The sequence below is a fragment of the Anser brachyrhynchus genome (assembly GCF_964034855.1).
Source record: "Anser brachyrhynchus genome assembly, chromosome: 5".
Lineage (NCBI taxonomy): Eukaryota > Metazoa > Chordata > Aves > Anseriformes > Anatidae > Anser > Anser brachyrhynchus.
In genome coordinates, this window is record NC_137699.1 from 62994130 (window position 1) to 63014206 (window position 20077).

The following is a 20077-nucleotide window of genomic DNA, read 5'->3' on the forward strand; positions in this document are numbered from 1 at the left end:
CCCCTCGGTCAGATTTAGTTTGTTGTGCTCATCTTCGGAAATGCTAATGTCATTGGGACCTAAGTATAGTATAAAGGAAAGAAGGGAAAATACAACACTTCCTCTGGTTGTTAAATGTGTTTGATAGAATGCATGGATTTTTCACTATCTTCTTCTAGAATTTCATGCTATTTTTCATCCATTGCCGATGGGTCTTTCATGCCTCAGTAGTAAAGTAGCATTTTTAAAGGAATATAATACGCCAATATTCCCCTTCTCCCCCAGACAGCAGAGAGGTTCAGATATATTTTGTTTTGAGGTATTTTTAAGTTTCTTATATTCCTTCAGAGAGATGTGTCCACCAACGTGCATGTTGAGATATCTTTTAAAAATTAAAAGTCATTTAAAAGCACAGTCTCTGCATCTGCTACTGTAAGTTGAAATCCTAGTGAGTGATCCTGTTTCTTGCTCTGAGAACTTTTAAAGCTTTCCAATTTGATATGAGAAATTAAAATTCTGACTTTTCAAGCAATATTGTTAATAGTTTTCATTGTGCTTAAAAGCACTGAATTGTCTTCCTTACATAATGGACTAAATGGTTGATTTCAGTGGATTCAGGATTTCAAGGCAGTGATAGAATTCTTAATTTTTAGACCACATTCTAGCCCAAATCAGCCAGTGTTAACAGACTGTTAACAGATGTCTTTCAATTGAATTTGGACGGTTTATTAGGCTCATAGTAAAATACATTTAAAGTTCATAAATTCTGTTGAGCATGTAATACACGTAATTTTCCATTATATGATAATTTAAGTACTTGAATTACTTCACCTCACAATTTTGTTTTACCTATGTTAACAAGCATGCATTATAGTAAAAGTAGCAATGCAAGAAATGAGTGGATGCACTGATAAGTGCACCAATAGTAGTCTTAACAGGAACATGTTCTTTCTTTCTTTTTGTAAGGATGCGAGATACTGCAAGAAAAATAGAAGAGAAGTATTTTTCCAATCTTGCAACCCATGTTGAATTTCTTCCGGTTGAATGGAGGTCAAAACTTACCCTGGATGGAGGTACATTACTTGATTCTTTTGTTATTCCAGTAGCTGCAGTCTGCAAAATTGTCCCCCAGAAGTTTCATGCTGTGTTCTCTGCATGTGCCGTGTTTGGATTTTATCATTCTCCTGCATGTAACTCGAGTCTCTTTTCTTTCAGACACTGTGGACTCCATTACTCCAGATAAAGTACGAGGTTTAAGGGACATGCTAAACAGCAGTGCGATGGATATCATGTACTACACAAGTCCTCTTTATAGGGATGAAGTAAGTGTTTGCTTGTTTATTTGTTTTCCTGAGACACTAAATAAAGAATACTAAAACTTTTCAAGTATAGATCACCTGTAGTTGCTGGTATTGCGTGGGCAGCAAGTGCAGCTCTCTGGGATCTTCTTTCTGTACCCATGACACTCCTCACTTATTGTTTCTGAGACAGGAAAAGTTTCCAGTTCAGTGCTGGCCTTGTATCCAAGGGGTAGGCAAAATTCAGGTTTGTTTTCCTGTTGGGAGCTATCTGTGAGAAGATAACCAGGATTTGGCAGAGTTCGTCCTAGGATTTGAGACAGGAGCAGACAGGCATCTATTTCAGATGAGCAATAGAAATGTCTTTTCTTATTCTACAGTAGAAAATAAGAAATATTACCATGTGTGCAAGCATATAATATTTTAGGGTTTTTTTTTAATATCATTGAGGAGTAATCAGCAGCTTCAAAATTTCTGAAAGACATGAGGCCTTAATTTTGTAAAATTAGGGATACTAGGTTCTCCTTTTGTCCTGTCAGTATGTGTGTAAAATATCTGGAAAACATCCAGCAGGATGATCCTCGTATATCCTTGCTGTTAAGGGACTCCTAAGTTTGGCATGTAATTTTGGAGAAATTATGAACATAAAAAAATAACATTTACACTTCAAGTAATCAAAATACAGAGTTTTAACAGAGATAAAAGTAGAAAAACAGCAAAAACTTCAATCAGTGTAGTTTGTTTAGAGCAGAAATCAGCAGCTTAGAAATGAGAGGGTTTTTTATGGTGTTTTCATACATCTGCACATTCTGAGCAATGGGACTCCATAGAGCTGAGTATCTTCTTACTTCTTGCAAAATCTGTGGACGTCATTTAATATCTGTCAAATGTGAAGTCAGATGGGGCCAGCAACATCTGTAAACATGCCCAAGCCAGTATTAATAGAGGTATACACTTGACCTTGCAAGAAAAGCAGGGCAGTTACCTGTTTGTTAGGTGAGTGTTCATATACTGGAAGCTGTTGTTTATTCTTGCCATGTCTGTGTAGGCATGTGAGCTTTCGTCTGTGTGGCCCCATTCATCAAATGGAGAAGTCTTGAATAAATGACAAAGTACCCTGTAAAACATATACAGTGCATCATCCCGTGAGCATCCTTTGTTTGCCACACGTCCTGGAAAAGCCCTGTAGGGAGGTTTTAGGATTACTTTCTATAGGAATTATAGTTTTTTCTTTATTGACTGCATTATATATGGAGCAATGGTAGTGTTTTTGCAGATTTCATGCTCAGTCTGCATGGTTAAACTAGGGGTTGTGGAAGATATCTTACCAGAGGACCTGATGCCACCTTTCATTAAAATTAAATACGTTTAGGTACTTTAGACTGTCAACGTAATTGTAAAACCTAAACTTCCTAATAATAATAACTTTCCTGATAGCAGCAGTGGTTTTGAAATTGCTATGAGCCTTTTAAGCTTCCAACGCTAGAAATAAGTGTAATGAAAGCTGTGCTCTCTTGTTGCTTGGTAATGCAGAGTTCATTGTTCAGGGCTCCTGGGTTCTCAGCTGTGTATCAGGTTTCCTTGTCTGTTGTGGAACTGAGACCAGTGTGAACTTCTGTGGCAAGTGAAGAAAATTTCTCTGGCAGCTCAAAAATAGATTTTTAAAGTGCATTAGAGACTTGGCATGTCTACTGGCATCTTACTGGAAATGGATTAGCAAGTAAAGGTTAAGTATGCTGGCCAACAATGCATGAAAAATTGAATTCATTGCCCAGAAGAGCTGTAGTTTTGCAGGTATATTACCATCCCTCAGGTATGAGAATTGACAAATAACTGTGCTGTGGCTATACTTAGATCTGATTACAAAAGTTGTTTTCTTCACTAAATCGAGTGAATTTTTGGAGAATGAAGGACCACCCACTGTAGGAAAAGATCAGGTTCAAGACCCGCTAAGGAACCTGAAGATGCACAAGTCCATGGGATCTGATGAGATGCATCCACAGGTCCCGAAAGAACTGGCAGATGAAGTTGTTAAGCCATTATCCTTCATATTTGAGAAGTCGTGGCAGTCCAGTGAATTCCCCAGTGACTGGAAGAGGGGAAACGTAACCCTATAACCCATAAGGAATTGGCTGGATGGTCACACTCAAAAGAGTTACAGTCAACGGCTCGATGTCTAAGTGGAGACCAAGGACAAGTGGCATTCTTCAGGGGTCTGTATGGGGACCGGTACTGTTTAATATCTTTATTAATGACAGGGACAGTAGGATCAAGTGCACCCTCAGCACGTTTGTTGACGACACCAAGCTGCGTGGTGCTGGAGGGAAGGGATTTCATCCAGAGGGACCTTGGCAGGCCTGAAGGGTGCGCCTGTGAGAACCTCGTGAGGTTCAACAAGGCCTAGTGCGAGGTCCTGCAGCTGGGCCAGAGTAACCCAAACCATCCTGTGATTCTATGAATTTTCTTGAAACATTTCACCCCAACAATACGCCCTGGTTGATCATTACCCTGCCTTATTCGGTCTGCATTGATAACTCTTACAGCTTTCTCAAAGCGAAGTTGTACACTTTGAATTGCGAGCATTTGTCCAAAAAGCACTATTTACAGGTGTAACGTTAAAACCTTGAAGAACAGGTTTCTGAAATGAATCTTTGTTGTAGTCAAAATATTTGGATGCAGTTTTTCTTCTTCACTCAGCTACAGAGTTCATGTGCTGCCACTGAGTTTCACGGATGTGACCTCTTGATCACATCCCTGCTCATTTAGCTAGGAGTTGTGGAAACCCCTAGTCATTAAATAGTTGTACGTCTTTGCACCTTTTATTTTGCCTTTAGCTACAGAAATGAGACTTGTATTTTTTCAGTTACTCCTTCTTATCCCATTTTATTTCCTGTGACCTGACTTTGCACAGATTAAGGACAGTATTATCAAGCTGAGCATTCCTGTGGAAAACCAGCGTTGTGGTGTCCATCTCCCCACCATGTTCAGAGGTCACTCCGTTCAGAGTATTCATTCCAGCTCGGAAGCAAGCTTTGTCTTCAAGTATTCACATAGTCCCATGTTGCTCAGAATTAGTATTCCTGCACACCACTTTATAACACCAACCTGAGTCTTTGGATGCTGTTGGTGCTTCTCAAGCTTTCCATCCGAACATCTTAGAAGTGTCTCAAAAGGACCTAATTAAACTTTGCTGTGCCCCATGAAATGAATTGAACAATGCACTGAGTTTACCCTAGAGAAGAACAAAAGCTGTTATCCACCTGACAACGCTTAACTGTACTTTGATACTAATTTTATTTCTAATTCAAAGGATTTCTCCCCACATCTGGAAGTAATGTGGCCATTGCTTTAAAGCTTTTGACCGTTCTTTAAACCTCTTGCTGAGGGATATGCGAGTGGGTAACCACTGAAGGAAAGAAAAAAAAAGGAAAAACCTTGTCATATCAGCTTTCATATGAGACAGCAGACAGCTGCTTCGGATGCAGCTGGATTGTTCAGTGAGGCATTACGGGAACCTGGTGGATAACCCCCTCTCTGATTGCAGGTATTGTTTCTTCTGCAGCGTGGTAGGAAAATGTCAGAAGCACCTTTTGGATTTTTGACATGTAATGTGATACTAGACACATATCAATAATTCAGTGAATGTCTCAGACAGCCTGGTCTCAGAGTTCAGTGTGGGGGCTGTTTGTAGCCCTCCCAGTTGGTTGTGGCGTTTGTGTGAGGCTGCAAGTGAACTGTGCTACGCAGCTCCTCGTCTGTGTGGTGCTCCGTGATGAGGAAAGCGGAGACCCTGTTTAAACATTACAGACATGATAACAAAAGAAACTGAGTTGATAGTTTGATGCCCACGTGCCTATTTCTAAATGAACAGTCATTTCACACTGATTCTGATCTTGCTGGTGCTATTTATGGTAACGTAATGTGGGCTGTTAGCGTGTCCAGTGGGTGACGGTGTCACATCCGTGCTGCTGTAGTTCTGTGTTTCTTTAATAATAAATGGTTCTGACAGAGTTTAAAAAGCCTAATTGATGCATAGCAAATTTAGTGTTGTCACCTTCATTATATTGTTAAGTGCTTATTTTACTGATCTCCGCTGTGCTTACTTCCAGGCTAATTGTAATGCTGTGAATTATTGATATGTCTTGGCAGAAAGTGCTTGCAATACAGGCTTAATATTATCTGCATCCGTCACTGAAAGACCTTTAAAATGTTAGTTCAAATATTGCAATAGCGTCAGAAGATCAGTAGATGTTTATGGATTACTTCCGCCACTGCCAACATGCAGGGGAAAGAATGCAGTGGGCATTGAATGTTTCTCACCAGCTGGCAAGAGGAAATGAAGGCTCAGGGACGTGGAGGAGTGTTACAGGCTTTAGGAGACCAGGGAATGCAGTGACATGCAGCCAACATAGCATTGCTCCCCTGGGCAGGCTGCACTGTCCACCTTGAAGTGGCTTGTCACTTTGCTCTTACACACATATGAAAGAAAGGGGATTAATGACTGTACTCTTCAAAGATGGAACTAGTATTAATTTTTACTAGAGATTTCATCCCTCTTTGATAAGAGGTTTTGTAATTGGAATGTTCTTCTCTGCTTCACTCCTTTCAGCAGTAAAAAGCATTTTTTTAACGTGTTTCAAAAGGAGAGGGATGTGAGGCAGGAGATTTTTAACTGGGGCTATTTCAACACTGGTTTTGCTTATTCCCTTGAACCTAATAGGGAGCTGCTTGCCAGCACTTTCACAGCTTGCTTAATTCATTTGAATGTCAGCTTCATAAAGTGGTAGGTTACTGGATCTGCCAGAACCTAAGCTTAGCTTTGACTACGGTGACTTGGCTAGAAATGGGTTGGGTTCGGCTTTTCAACAAAAAGAGGGGTAGTGAGAAAGAGACTGGGGTCTGGGCAGATCTGTGGATCCTTTATCTGTAACGTCACTAAGAAACGAAGCCGTTCCTGTCTTTTCACACAGTTAAGTCTCATTCTGGCCTCTCATCTGTTGTTGTGACACTCTTCTGGCATCCATCCGTGATGCCGCCAGGCAGCGTGACAACTCCTGTGTTCTGGAGGGTCAGCAGCCTCCCCACCTCTGCGGTATGTGCTGGCATGTTTTTGTTCATGTGCAGCAAATGCTCCTTGCTTTTGTTTTCGTGTTGCTTTACAATCTATCCTTGAGCGTCAGATTTTATTTGGCTTTTAAAGACCTTCTTCCACCTTCATTTGGCCCACACGCTTTCTTATTGCCTGTTTGCTGAATTTTGTACAAATCTGCACTTTCTTCTTGAAGTTCTCTTGACGTCTGGAGGGAGCTGCTCACAGAGCTCACAGTTCTCAGATCTGCTTCAGATTCCTTTCCCACGAAGCCTACAGAAACATTCATGCTGTTCAAGCTGGAGTGGTGCAGAGGTCAGGTTTCCTGCACTCCCTTTTAATGTGTAGTTATCTGTTATCGTTTGTTGTGTTTTTTTTCCCTTGGGCTTCAAGCTGTTCATGTGAGAAGATGTCCAGTGGTGAGGGTCCCGTGGAGAGGACAGAAAGGCACTCCGAAAGTTTCACAAGGGGGTGCTCAGAGCTGAGAGCAGTGCCAGGAGAGGACAATCAGGAGAGCCCAAGAGAAGGGCAATTTTTTTGTTGTCTTTGACAGATCAAAGAGGTTGAGATTAGAGTGCTATATTCAATTTTCAGCCTCGAGCAGGCCATTGAGGATTTGAGTAAGAACAGTGCAATCTCTGTGTCACTTCTGTGCTCAGGGTGCCAGCAGAGGGTTTGTAGTCCTTATTCTCCTGGGAAAAAAAAATAATAATTTCCTGAATATTGAGTGAAAGTGTCATTTTCTGCCCTGGTACTTTCGGAATGCACTGAAAAGCCCACTTTTACCCCAGCAATCTGCCCACTAGGACATGCAGGGGAGGTGAAGTTCTTCCTGCTGCCTCCTCGGGGTGGTCCAGGCCTACGTGTGTCTGCCACACACATAGCCAACTTCCTTCTGCTTTGCAAGAAATCAGCATGCTTATCTACACTTGGGTCTCGCAAGGCTTTTTTCCATCAGAAGAGGAACGAACAGCTGTTTTGGATGCTGGTGATGGGGATTTAGAGGCTTGTTTTTTTCCAGCTCAGCACAGGACGCTCTTAATGCCCTTCACAGAGGGGCTTCAGCTGAGACAGACAGCAGCTCTGCGTATCTCACTGCCTACACATTTACTTACTGCCCTTCGTGCTTCAGCAATCCAGGCGTACCCAAGTGTCCAAGAGGCGATTAGAGACGTGATCCTTCTGCCCATACGGTCAGTCTTGCCCCAGCTCCTTCCTCTGCCGGGATGGCAGCGGTGTGTCTCGTCTGGCCGAGGCTCCCATCTTGTGTTTACAAGCACATGCCCGTGCCACCAGGACTCCTGAAGGGTTGGGATGGGTTGTTTGGGTTTGGTTTGGTTTATGTGTTGGAAGTGATATGCCAGACAGGCATGTAATTGGAAAGCAGAAAAGCAGAGGGGATTTATGGCCAGATGAGAGCAGGCCCAGTGACCCATTCCCTGCCTTGATTGTCAGTCTCAGCTTTGTCTTCCCCTCAAATTGCATGACTGTCACTCTGGCTCTCAACACGTATGCAGGGAGACCATTCTTTGCTTGGCTTTTAATTAAGTTTGTGAAGGGTGAAGAGCACTTAACCTCAGTTTGTCAGCATATAGGCTGATGACTTCTGAGCAACTTGATCCTGTCAGCTTAAGTTTCCTACACGGAAGATATGCTGGCACAAGTTCAGCTGATAAAGGGAGCTCCAGGCAGCTAATAATCGATCTACTTTTCACGAAGCAAAAATAAAATAGTTTCCCAAAAGAGCCTTGCAGAGCGGTAGCAGCATGCGGCATCTGCTCAGTCGTCCTGTGGTGTTTTTCTCCATTCACCCTGTGTTACTGAAATCTTCAACCACTGGAAATCAGGTCTCTCTCTTGCCTTTTGGGAGCAGAATAAAACATCTAGGAAATGCATCCATGACTTGGATACTGCTGTGTCAAGCTGTGTCACAGGCTGTGTCTCAAGTGTCTGTATTTTTGCAGGTCTGAAAATGTAATGGCACATAAGGGCGCACTACCAAGTCTGAGGATTGTGGGTTGCTTAATTTGCCTGATTATGACTGCCCATAAAATCTGCCTTTGAAATTTGACTCTATTAAAGGCTTCAGGTGTTGTAAAGTCCTTCTTTATTTCTGTTTTATTTTCTCTGGTTATACGTGAGCATTTGCAGTGGTGCATCTGCAAGGTTCATAGCATTTTAATCCTGCACCAGTCTGCACTGAAACGATCAGTCTGCAAAATGTGCTCAGGCTTTTGTTCCCCAGAAATCAGAACAAAGAGAAAGGACTTTTCTGGAAAGGAAAATAGGAACGTTGGAAGATTTTCTGTACCTTTCTTTCAAATATTGCAGTGTCCTCAGGCTGATGCTAAACTGATGTGGTGGAAGGTTCAGCTGGGATGAAGGGATTTGATGTGGCTGTTCATGAAGAAATAAGAAGCGTTCCTGTTGTTACAGTGGTTTGATCTGCTCATAGCAGACACATAAGCCTGCTGCATTTCACTGGTCCCTCCTGGAAGAGCTGAGGGTAACGCAGAGCTTAGCAGCCAGCAGATTAGCAGTCAAAGCAGCCAGCAAGGTTTGTGGGAGCAGCTGCATGGAAAAAAATTGACTCACTTGGCTGCTGCCACATTTATCCTTTTGTGTGAGATATTTGAGCTTGTTTAGTCTGTGCAAGAAGCCTTTAGGAGATGGTGATACGGGTTGGGCAAAAACTCAAGGAAACTCTAGCCTTTTTGTGGGGAAAACCTTACTAAAAGCCCTTCTGGGGGGGCTGGCAAAGAACAGCAGTACTGCAGGGGCTGCAGAAATGGCTCTTTGTCAATGCTCAGTCTCACTGATCACCAAAATAAGGTGGAAATGGGGAGGGAGGAGGCAAGAGGGGAGATGGAAACAGAGAGGGGTCGGTTCATGCTGCATTCCACTATTCACCTTTTTTTTTTTTTTCCTGGATGATTCCTACTTTCCTGTTTTCAGGCAGAAACAGCAGGTGTTTCCTAAGCACGTAATGGATCCATGGAGCAGCAGGCAGGGAGGCTTAGGGTTGGCAGAAGCACAGGGCAAAGCAGAGGGCAAAGGGCTTCCTTGTTGGGAGGCCATCGGTTATAGCTCAAGGGTGAGCAGGAGAAGTTCTGCCAGCAGGAGACCAGGCTCTGGACCATGCACCCTCCGCTTACAACCTGACAGCAAGGTATAGACCATGCAGCAGCCACTCAGGTGTTGTGCTTTGCAGGGGGGGCTGGGTGAAAGGGGACCTGTTTTTTTTTTTTAATTTATTTTTTTCTTTTTTTCATTAAACAGATTCCCATAAACCATTTAAAGGGAGGAAAAAAACATGACAAGCTGTAGATGGGGGGAAAAAGTCAGCTTTACAATGATGCAGTTTAGGAGAGAAAATTTAATAGGTGGCTGTGTTCATGTTTAATTACAATGAAATGTTGATTTTGATAAGGACAATTGATATTTATAGAAATCATTTTTAATGGTGGGTTAGGATACATTCAGGCTGTAACTACAAAACAGATCTGAAAGCACTTCATGTTATACTTGCCAGGCTAAAACCCTTTTCAAAACAAGCTTTTGTTTTACAGGTCAGGGTATTGTGTGCTTTTTAAGACTAAGAAAGCAGCTCAGGATTAAATAGTATCTTAACTTTATAGACTGCTTAACTAAATAATTTTGTAGCTGGGACTTAAAATGAATTTGCTTTTTCTTTTCCTTCTGTCGTTTTTTTTTTTTTCTTACTGTGTATCAAAAGGATCAGTTGTCTGATCAGAGTTGTTCTTGTCATAGCAGGAAAATAAACCATTCATACATAGTGCTTCAAAACCTGGAGGCTTTACTACAGCAGATCTATTATACAACAACGTTAGGTAACCGGTGATTTGGAGTTTACAAACAATATCTGGCCGATGATCTAGTTTGAATTTAATACTTGTACTCTGGCTTGCAAACTTAAATATACTGCTATTTGGAAATCCTCGAACAGTTTCGTTGCTGTCCATGTTTTCGCCTATCTCCTCAGTAACGGCATGTTTTTAAGGAGCAGGACGGTCAAAAGCAAGGTTAGACATTGTGTCCGACCAGGACTTTCCAGGAATTTGCTGTATTACGCCTCAAAATGGCAAGAGAACAAAACCTTTATAAAGAAATGCCATGATGCCAGCAGGTTACTTATGCTCTCTGTGCCTATGGGCTGTGGGCAGGCTGACAGAAGATCCTTCCTGGAAGGTATCTGCTTTTCCTCTGAAATAAGACTACGGTAGAGGAGGGTAGGGTACAGGACTATTGAGTAAGCTGGGCAGTGCACTGGGAGCAACAGCTTTTATGCAACAAGCAACACAGGGAAGTAGTTGAGTTGTTATTTTTAACTTCCCATCAGAAAAAAAAAGTTGCATGTTGGCATGTATTGCTTAGGATTTTCAGGTTTAGGTGGTGTAGGATTTTTAAAATGAGATGGCATTAGTCGTCTCCCCCTATACGGACAGAGTGCCTGGAAGCCACGATGAGTCCAGCACCAGTCTGCTTGGCATTTCCATGCTGCCTGCTCTGAAACAAGGAGCCCATGCTCCAGGCAGAGCACCTGCTGTGTGGCTGGGGGTCCTGGGCTCCCTGCTGAGGTCCCCGATGGCAGGACAAAGTGTGTCGGCTCCCTCGGAGGATCACAACAGCCAGCCACACAGACACTGGAGAGCAGCATTCCCTCTTATCTCTGAGCTCCTGGCAACAATCCTGAACCGCTTTGATTTCAACAGATCTGTTATTTTGTTCTGGATTGTAATCAAAGCCTTTTTTTTTAAACGGAGAAAATGCCAGCCAGCCCAAGCTAGTCCTGATTTCTATTTTCAGCTCTGGCTAAAAACCTCTGCGTGTTTGTTCATGTGTGAAAGTAGCACCCAAAGTCTGCATAGTGCCAAACGCATCACAGTGAAAAGACTTGAAAATGGGAATGTTGATATTTTCCTCTCCGAGCTGTCGCAAGGCTTTGTTAATCGTTTCACAACGCTTTGAGGGATAGGGCTTGTGTGGTTTCTATCTCAGTAAAGAGTGCATCAGACACTGACAGTCCTAGTGCCATTCATATTTATATTCAGTAATGATTCAGACACTTGAAAAATCATGCTCAAATTACATGTTCTATAGCTCTAATTTCCTGTTGCTAACAAGGAAATGATTTGCAATTTCTTGTTTGTCCTCCTCTGTGCCACAGCCGGGAAGCATTTCTCGGTTACCATGTTGAATAGCACAAGTAAAGCTGCCTTTTTTTTTTTTTTGTCAAATTTCTAAATCTTGTGGCTTTTTACATTTTTCTTTAAAAATTATTTCTGTGAATCTTAACATTTTTATGCGTATGTACACTAGTGTAGGATTTGAAGCAGATAAACCTCTGGGATATTCAATTAACTTAGGGCCAATATGTATTTGTTTTGGTAGTATCGTAAGATTAGTTTATGATGTCTGAGAACTGTGTTACATTCCTATTTTCCCTTCACAATCTCCCAAAAGCCTATAACCAGTAAATACCTACTCGGTTTCTTAGCATTGTTTATATCAAATGTTCAAATTCTGGCTCTGCCTGTCTCATTTGTGCTCTTTCTCCTCCCCTGTCTTCCTTTTGCCTGGGATGAGGCTTTTTGTTCTTTATCAGCATTATTTCTTTCTGATTCCTTTGGAAAAAATACACTGGGGGTAGTATGGTAGGAGTAGAAGATAGAAAGCCTACTTGTAGATAGGCAGTGGGCAGAATAATGAAAGACTGAATGAGACCAAGTATGCTTTACACAGATCCAAAAGCAGTTTGGGATATTTTCCCAGAACCCGTTTAGGCTGTCGCTTTAGTGTCTGAGCATATCAGTTTTAGCGGATTTATCTTCCCAGTCCCTCGCAGCAAGGTAGGAATGCTGTTAGTTCGTTTTGATGAATAGAGAAGGGGGCATGGGTCTAGGGTTACGTGCAGGGCTTGTCGCAGAGATGCAAGCTGGTTCCAGATCGTATGGCCCAGGCTCCTTCCAGCCTCCTAAGTGAGAAAAGGAGCTGAACCTCTGACAGAGGAGAAACGTACTGCCGGGGGGGAGAAACAAGCAGTGAGGGAAATACAGATGTGTTAGCAGTCACTGCTTTGCTAATGGACTGCTAGTGAAAACAGAGACCTATTGCTTATCTCATGGGGATGTTGCGGGGTAATTCAAGCACAGCTGTTACTCATTTGAGAGTTTATTTCAGTATCACAGAGTGGGTTGTGAGGCATTGGATCAGGCTGCCCAGGGAAGTGGTTGAGTCACCATCCCTGCAGGTATGCAAAAGACGCGTAGATGTGGTGCGTAGGGACGTGATGTGGTGCTAGGTTAACAGTTGGACGTGATGATCTTAGAGGTCTTTTCCAACCTAAAGGATTCTGTGATCACGCCTCGGGCTGTGCAGTGCAGCAGTTTTAGGGTTAGCACATGGCTTGGTGGTGCCCCTCGGGTTCATTTGTTCTGCTCTGCAGGTGGGCATTTTGAGGGCTGTTTCTAGAACAGCAACAGAGTTGAAGCAACCCTCAGGCTTTGTTCACCTCCTGAACCTATGCAAACAGACCATCATGCTTGTTCTATCTGCATGCTCACGAAGCTGGTCTATGTAGCACTCAACATACGTGAACAGGAGTGACGTGATGATGTTGTTAAACTTTCTTCCCCTGCTGTCTTAAAACAGCTTGTCAAGGGGCTGCAGCAGGAGCTGAACCGGCTCTACACGCTTTTCTGCTCTCGGAATCCAGAGTTTGAGGAGAAAGGAGGGAAAGTCTCAATCGTGTCCCACTCGCTGGGCTGTGTCATCACCTATGACATCATGACTGGCTGGAACCCCGTCAGGCTTTACGAGCAGTTGCTGCAGAAGGAGGAGGAGGAGCTCGAAGAGAGTTGGATGAGTTACGAGGAGCAACGTTTACTTGAAGAACTTTACATAACCAAACAACGGTAATGCATCCACTTGTGATTATGAAAGGAAAAAAAAAAACCACATCTCTAAATGCTGTCCTTTGGGTGTTTCCAGAACCTACCATGGCTGTTATCTTCTGTGGCTGCTGTTCCTGTGATGATGCTGAATGGCAGTGATAAATGCTAAACTCAGGACTAAGCAGTCAGAGATAGCTGGCACTGCTAATAAGAGCTCTGAACCTATATCCTATGGGCTGTACCAAAACCAAACAAGTAGCTGCTGCGTACTGCCTGCATGCACTGGGAGCTGCTCCTAGCCGGGAGGGAAAGGAGAAGGTCAGGCCGTTAGCCCTTAAGAGACTTGAGAAACACAGCAAAGTAGCTCGCAGGTGGACAGTGAGCTGAAATACTCAGAACCTGAGTAGTGAAATTCCTGTGTTTCTAGAGAAAAACGAGAAGTTTTCTCCAAGGAAAGCTCAGCTTGGAAATTGAGCTCCACCAGCTGGATTACAGATGTTGTGATTACTGTGATTGGGCTTAATGGGATTACTGCTCTGCTGCGGATCATTTACCAGTTTCTGCATGCTACCATTTAGAAAGCTTAATGCAGTTCTGCATGCAAAGCAGCACTGCCTATTGTGGCAGATCGGATCTTGGTTTTGGTGCCTTACAAGTGTTGGTATGGATTCTCCGTATTAGGGGACGTTGTAGATCATCATGATGTCTCCACAGTGTTAAGGTCCCTTCCCTGTTCTGACCTGGATTTCAAGGTGCTGTGAGGCCCTTGTAAATAGAGAATCTAATAACAGGAGCTTGAGCTTCAGTCTTTCAGTGGGAAAGCGAGGATAAATCATGGTCACGGTTCTTTTTGGTGCCTTATTGAAACCTATCTTAGTACTGGTGGCACTTGGGAAGCATTAATATAGTATCAGATCTCTTGGAGTGCTTGAAATCAGTATGCGTGTAATTAGAGATTGGTACAGAACATCTCTTAACAGCTGCAAGGCTGGATAAAGTGCAACCTTTCTGAGAGAAGGGAAGTAAGAGACCAAATAATCTTGCCTAGTGGTAAAACAAGCTTTCAGGCATGTTACTGGCATGTGAGTAGTGAAAAATTACCATTTTCACACTTACAGCTCCTTAGGCGTTCACTGAAGTGTTTCAGGTTTCATCCGTGGTAATTCAAGTACCATTTCACACAGGCACTTCTGTAACAGATAAGAGTGGCTCTCCTGTCCATGAACCGCGTTAGTGTCGTGCAGTCTTAACTGCTACAGGATGCCAGTTCTATATTTTCTGTCTTCTGGATTTCTAGTGTTGTAAGGTTGTCAAATATGTAATGGATTTCTGGAAATACTTATGCCTGAGTAGGGTGTGTGACAGCGTGTATAAATATTCTACGTTGTAGAATAACATACACAGAGCATACGAGTTTGTTTATTGGATCCCTTCGACAGCAGTTCACAATAGTTAAGAATTCCACATGCCTTCTTTTTTTTTTAATGAATTAGTTTTTTTAACAAATTTTTTGTTTTTCTAATGAATTGATATTCATTAAAGCATACTAACTTTTTTGAGAGTACCACTTTTCAGAAGGCTTTAGCTCCAGACTTGTTTCTTCCTAATCAGGATGACAGAGGTTAAGCTTAACATATTTGTTTATAAAATGCTTTAGGAGAACTTGAAGAGGTTTTTTTTCTGCTCTGAAGAGGGCATAATGCTCTACCTATATAGGAGGCGTTTTATATTGTAGCTGCTCTTTTTTATTATTATTATTTTTGAATTTATGCTGACTAGAAGAACAAGTAAATGACCTTTTTTCATGATAGTTGAAAATGTGGGACGCTGTCCTCCGGATACTCCACCACAATATAGAACTCCGTAATGCTTGGGCCATGGGGTTTCCTGTGGCTCTGGTTAAATGAAGCAAACAAACAAAAACCAGCTGATTTGGGTGCAAAACCACCAAGGAAGCAGGACGTGAGACACCTGCTCCTGAGGAGGGCAGATAGCCAAGTTCTTGGGGGTGATGAACAAGGAAACTGTCATGTCTTGATTGATTCCTCCTGTTGTCAGAGAAACAGGATTTCACAAGCATTGATCTTAATCGACTGGACTGCCTCAAAGGAAAAAACAAACAGCACGGTCACTCTCTTCCTAACAGACAAAACTGTTGGACCCTCCAGGAATGGCTGTTTGGATCAGAGAAGTTAGTGCTATTTTTTATTTTATTTTATTTTTTGTATCTCAGAAAGATCTTCTTATTTTCTAGGTTGAAAGAAATAGAGGAGAGGTTACAAGGCTTAAAGGCATCTACCATATCGAAAACACCTGTCTTAAAATTTAAGGTATGTATGTCTAGGTTTTTACTAAATGTTCTGCTTGCAGTAAAAGTGCACTTGAGTTATTCTACCTTTTTTTTTCCATGCCCATAGACATAATGTTGGTAAAAGAGTTTGAATGTGTATGGATGTGTGTAAACATGTTACTATATTCATTTATTAAATTTTATTACAAATATGTATGTTTACATGTAAATACATAAGCCAACGTATAGATTGTTACATTACACACACGCACAACCATGTGGGAAGGTAAAAGTCATTTGGCAAATTACAACAATCATGTATCATAAAAATTTTCACTTTTATTTTGTCAACTAATCCATTTTCTTTGGGGACTACGTCTAACATGTCACACCTCTGAGCAAATCTGACTGAATTTCCTCCAGCAGTGGATTTTCCTTCCAAATTACTCTGGTCTGACAGTTAGGACAAGTTACTTTTAGTCTCATAAAATAGATTGCTTCCTAATCGGCTCTGTAAATTGCTAGGATTTCATGTCACCGGGAAAAGACATTTTCTAGCTTCTTCGTGGGATACACAACACTTTGTATTCGCTCTACTATATCCTAAAATATTATATTATAAAAATGTGACATGATAGATGAGAAGAAAATAGATCATTGTTCTTAACTTGCCATTTTTCTTTCCTTCTGAGTTCAGAAGCACTTCCAGAAGCCAAGGTCAATCCTGAGCCATGAAAAAGAGGAAACTAACCATAATTCAATTTGTCATAGCCTTCTCATTTTTATCACGGCTTAAAAACACATGTTGTGCTATTATCTCTACCATCAAAGAAGCTGGAGCCAGACTGATACTCCTTTAGCTCTGTGCAAAGATGACTCCTCACTCAGCTCTGCTTAAACTGAAGATTTCTTTGAACAGATGCTTTTTAGAGGGAGCAGGAAGGGAGGGGAAAAGAAAGGTGGAAGAAGAGAAGACTGTATCAATCCAAATTGCTGCTAGGTATTTTTCCAACGCTATGCATCTTTTTTCTTACCCTTACTAAAAGAAAGGCATTTGACTTCTTTATGCTAGTGCTCCTAGTGTAAAGCAGTGCTTTACACTGGTGACTCCCATTGCTTGAGTACTGTGCTGGAGACAGACCTCAAGGGGAGGCGAGGAGACCTCCAGGAGAAGAAGGAGGCTTTCTATGAATCTGTGGCAAGGGGCCTCTGCCAAGGGAGGATTTCTACAGGATGACATTGAAAAATGATTGATTGCTCATGAGCAAGCCAGTCCAGCTAACTGAGGGTGACCACTAGCTTGTTGAAAGAGATGGAACTGCTTTGGAGGTACTGACTAGTAAGCACCTTGGCTCTTTCGTGCCAGACCTGAGCTCTAGATGGTCATGAGTTACTACTATTCAGGGCAAATGCTTGATCCACAAATTACTTTGGTCTGTGCAATGCAGGCGACTGGATTCTTTGGTCCCTGATCTCCTTAGGCTCTATTGCACAACCAAATGGGTACATACGGTTGTGATGAAAAGGATTAGCCAGAAAATAAAAGCGTGGGGAATGGTGCAATACCTACCTCTTTATGACTCTGTGGTTCACGAAAATAACAGTGTTGTAGGGTGATTTTCAGTCACAATATGGAAGGGGAGAGCAGGATGTACCTCAGTTGCTCCCTAATACTGAAATGGAAATTAATTTAACTCTGGACTTGTTAGTGTGCTGGCCCAAAGCGATTCATGACTCCTTAGCACTTCTAATTCACCTATGGTTACAGAAGCTCTTCCAGAAGAAGCTCCAGCTAGTACTTCACCCAGTGGTTTTTATGTAGCATCATCTGACAATGATGTCAATGTTGACAAAAACAATCACAAATTTATGTAAGATACTAGTGTTTTACCACCTGTACAAGAATTATGAGTGTTTAATAGGATGATGATTTGCAACCCTACTGGAGAGGAGGAAGACTTTATACTGAATATAAAAATGTGCGAGAGTAATTCAACACGCAACTGTCCAGTCAAATTCCCCATGTAATACTGATGAATTCTGTTCTCTTTGTTAAGGCTGCAGAATGTTCCCGCGCAAAGGAATGGGTAGAGACTGCTGGAGAGGTCTGTATTTCCTCTCTGTGGGAGGAAATTTGGGATCCTCCAGGCTAAAAGGCAGAACATAAACATAAACTGTAATTGCCTTCTGTCTCTTCCATTTTAACTTCACCACTGAACATGTTCATCTATCCCCCACACTCATTTATGCACAAAAGGGCTGCGCTGTCTCACTTCTGTTGTCTCATTCAGCTATTTTATTTTTCTTTTCGTTCTGAAAAAACGTCAGTCTTAAGTTGAATGGCTGAGTATTTGGCTCAGCTTCTGCTTAACATAAAAATTAATTATGACTTCTGCTTATGAATCATAACTGGCAGAAAAGTGCTATCCTGAAAGGTCATGTTCTTAAAAATTGCTTCTCTGCTCTTAAACATTTACAGTGAAGTATATGTAAAGTGCCTCACTCCTGCTTCGTGGAGAAGCATCAGAATTAATAGATGCTTTACAGAAAGATTTTAGTCCTCTGTTCCCAGCAGGTTTCATCAGATTGTGGTCTTCTCTTCAGCCACTTTGCAACAGTGCTAGGAGTCTAATGGCTGCAATTTAAAGGACTTTATTTTTGGAAGACTTACTTTCGATTTTTAGTGTGTGCTGCTTTGGTATTGATCTGTTGCCACCCCTTAAAGTACCCTCCGCTTGGTACTTTTGTCTTTGTAAACATTTCCAGAGGAAATGAGAGAGCTGGAAGATCACGTTGAAAGGCTTGCACATGTAAGAAAATACATAGCAAAGAACACTGTGGTCCAAGAAAATGTCATCTGTCTGTGGGTGCTGTTAATCTTCTGTTTACCAGTAGAAACAATGGAATAAAAGCCATGTACCTTGTAACCATTGCAAATATTTACCTTCTGAGATTCTCCCCTAGTCTGTACTTGCCTAAGGTGAATTCATGAAAACATCTTTAAAATATCTCCTAGCAAGCATTAAGGTGGCAGTCACTTCCTGATTTCTTTCTGAAGCAGAAAGGCCGTAATCGTGTACTCCAAATGCGGTATACGGGCATATCAGATGGACAGGGTTAGAAGTTACTTGCCCAGTTTAAAGGATTACACAGTGAATGTCTGTTCCTATTGTATTTAAAGATGAGAAAGCTTTTTGTCCAAACTGCAAAAATGTAAGGCTCTTTGTAAAGTTTAATTAAAAGAAAGGAGAGCTGCTTTGAACTAGGCTAGAGTAATAATACAGATGACAATGAGCAGTGCTTTGCAGCATATGACATTGAATAGCTTTACTGAAGACCTAGATTTTTTTTCTATTGAATTGGGACTTGCGCGTTCTTTTGGATGGAAGAGGTGGAGTACCAGTGCCAAGTAAGAGGAGGAAGAATGTTTTGTTCAGGGCTGGAATCTGATAGATGAAACAGACCATTATTTCCACACCCTCGCTCCATGTGCTGACATACAGTGAAGGCGTGTGGGAATCCAAGTATTCTCCACGTGCGCTTAGCAGGAATTAAGTCATTTCTCTCGCCAGTTCAGCAGCAGTGCATTGATAGTTGCTTGGTTGTAGTGCCTTGCAAACTGGCACTATTGGGAAAGTTACAGTGAAGTTCTGATAATGGTAAAATTAATCTCTCGTATAAGAAAATATTCTAAAGGTTAAAAAGTATCTTTGACTTTTGAAAATACTTTTGACTACAGAGTTTTACATTTGATGTTTCTAGGAGACGATGTCTGAGGATTGGTAATGGGATACGAAGCCATTCACCTCTAGGTCACTGTTGAATCCCGGCCCAGGTTGGTAGTGACCAAAAGTCGTTACCACTGATGCATGTTCAGTGACCTTTGTCAGATGGGTTAGTGGTTGCAGTCCGGATTCACTCAGCTTGCCTCTCAGTGCTAAAGGCAGTCCTTTCGGAGCAAGTCGCGGTAGCTTTGGACAGCAGGGGAGTAGCCTGCAGGGTAGCTCGGTGTGCTGTACCTAGGTAGTGGTTCCTAACACGTGATGTGGTGGCACTTTTGACAAGCACCGTTCTGTTCACTGAACACCAGATATTTTTAAGAGGTTGTACCAGCCTGCACACGTGTGTGTGACTACCGTGAGAATTCTGTGTGTTGTCTCTAATACTCGGTTTAGCTTGCATTTCTACTTCCTTGATGGTGTATGTAGCAAAATGTGTCGTGGAATACTTGGTGAGGGTAAGATCGAGGAGCTGTGGTAGTCTTTGGAAAGAGAAATCAGACTTCAGTCTTGTGAAACTCATCACATTTCCTTAGTGTCTTCCAAATTCTTCTCACTTTACCCCTTCCAGTGTTGGTAGACTTGTTTTAGTTCAATTATCCAACTTGTTTTTCAGTTTTTGAACTATGCAGCACCACAACGTGTAATAACTCTCTTCTGACAGCAAAGGGAAATGGGAAACATAACCTGTTATGTTACACTATGTATGTTATAGTGCTCTTCCCTGT

General features: G+C 42.0%; 1 protein-coding gene across 4 annotated transcripts in view; it reads left to right on the forward strand.

Moving 5' to 3' along the window:
- DDHD1 (DDHD domain containing 1) overlaps positions 1-20077 on the forward strand; it is a 66563-nt gene that overhangs the window by 39506 nt on the left and 6980 nt on the right. For all 4 annotated transcript variants that reach the window (XM_080593733.1, XM_080593734.1, XM_080593735.1 and 1 more), the window contains 4 exons: positions 946-1052; positions 1195-1301; positions 13039-13301; positions 15535-15610. In XM_080593733.1, the coding sequence (XP_080449859.1) occupies positions 946-1052; positions 1195-1301; positions 13039-13301; positions 15535-15610 (553 nt within the window). The remainder of the gene's footprint in view (positions 1-945; positions 1053-1194; positions 1302-13038; positions 13302-15534; positions 15611-20077) is intronic.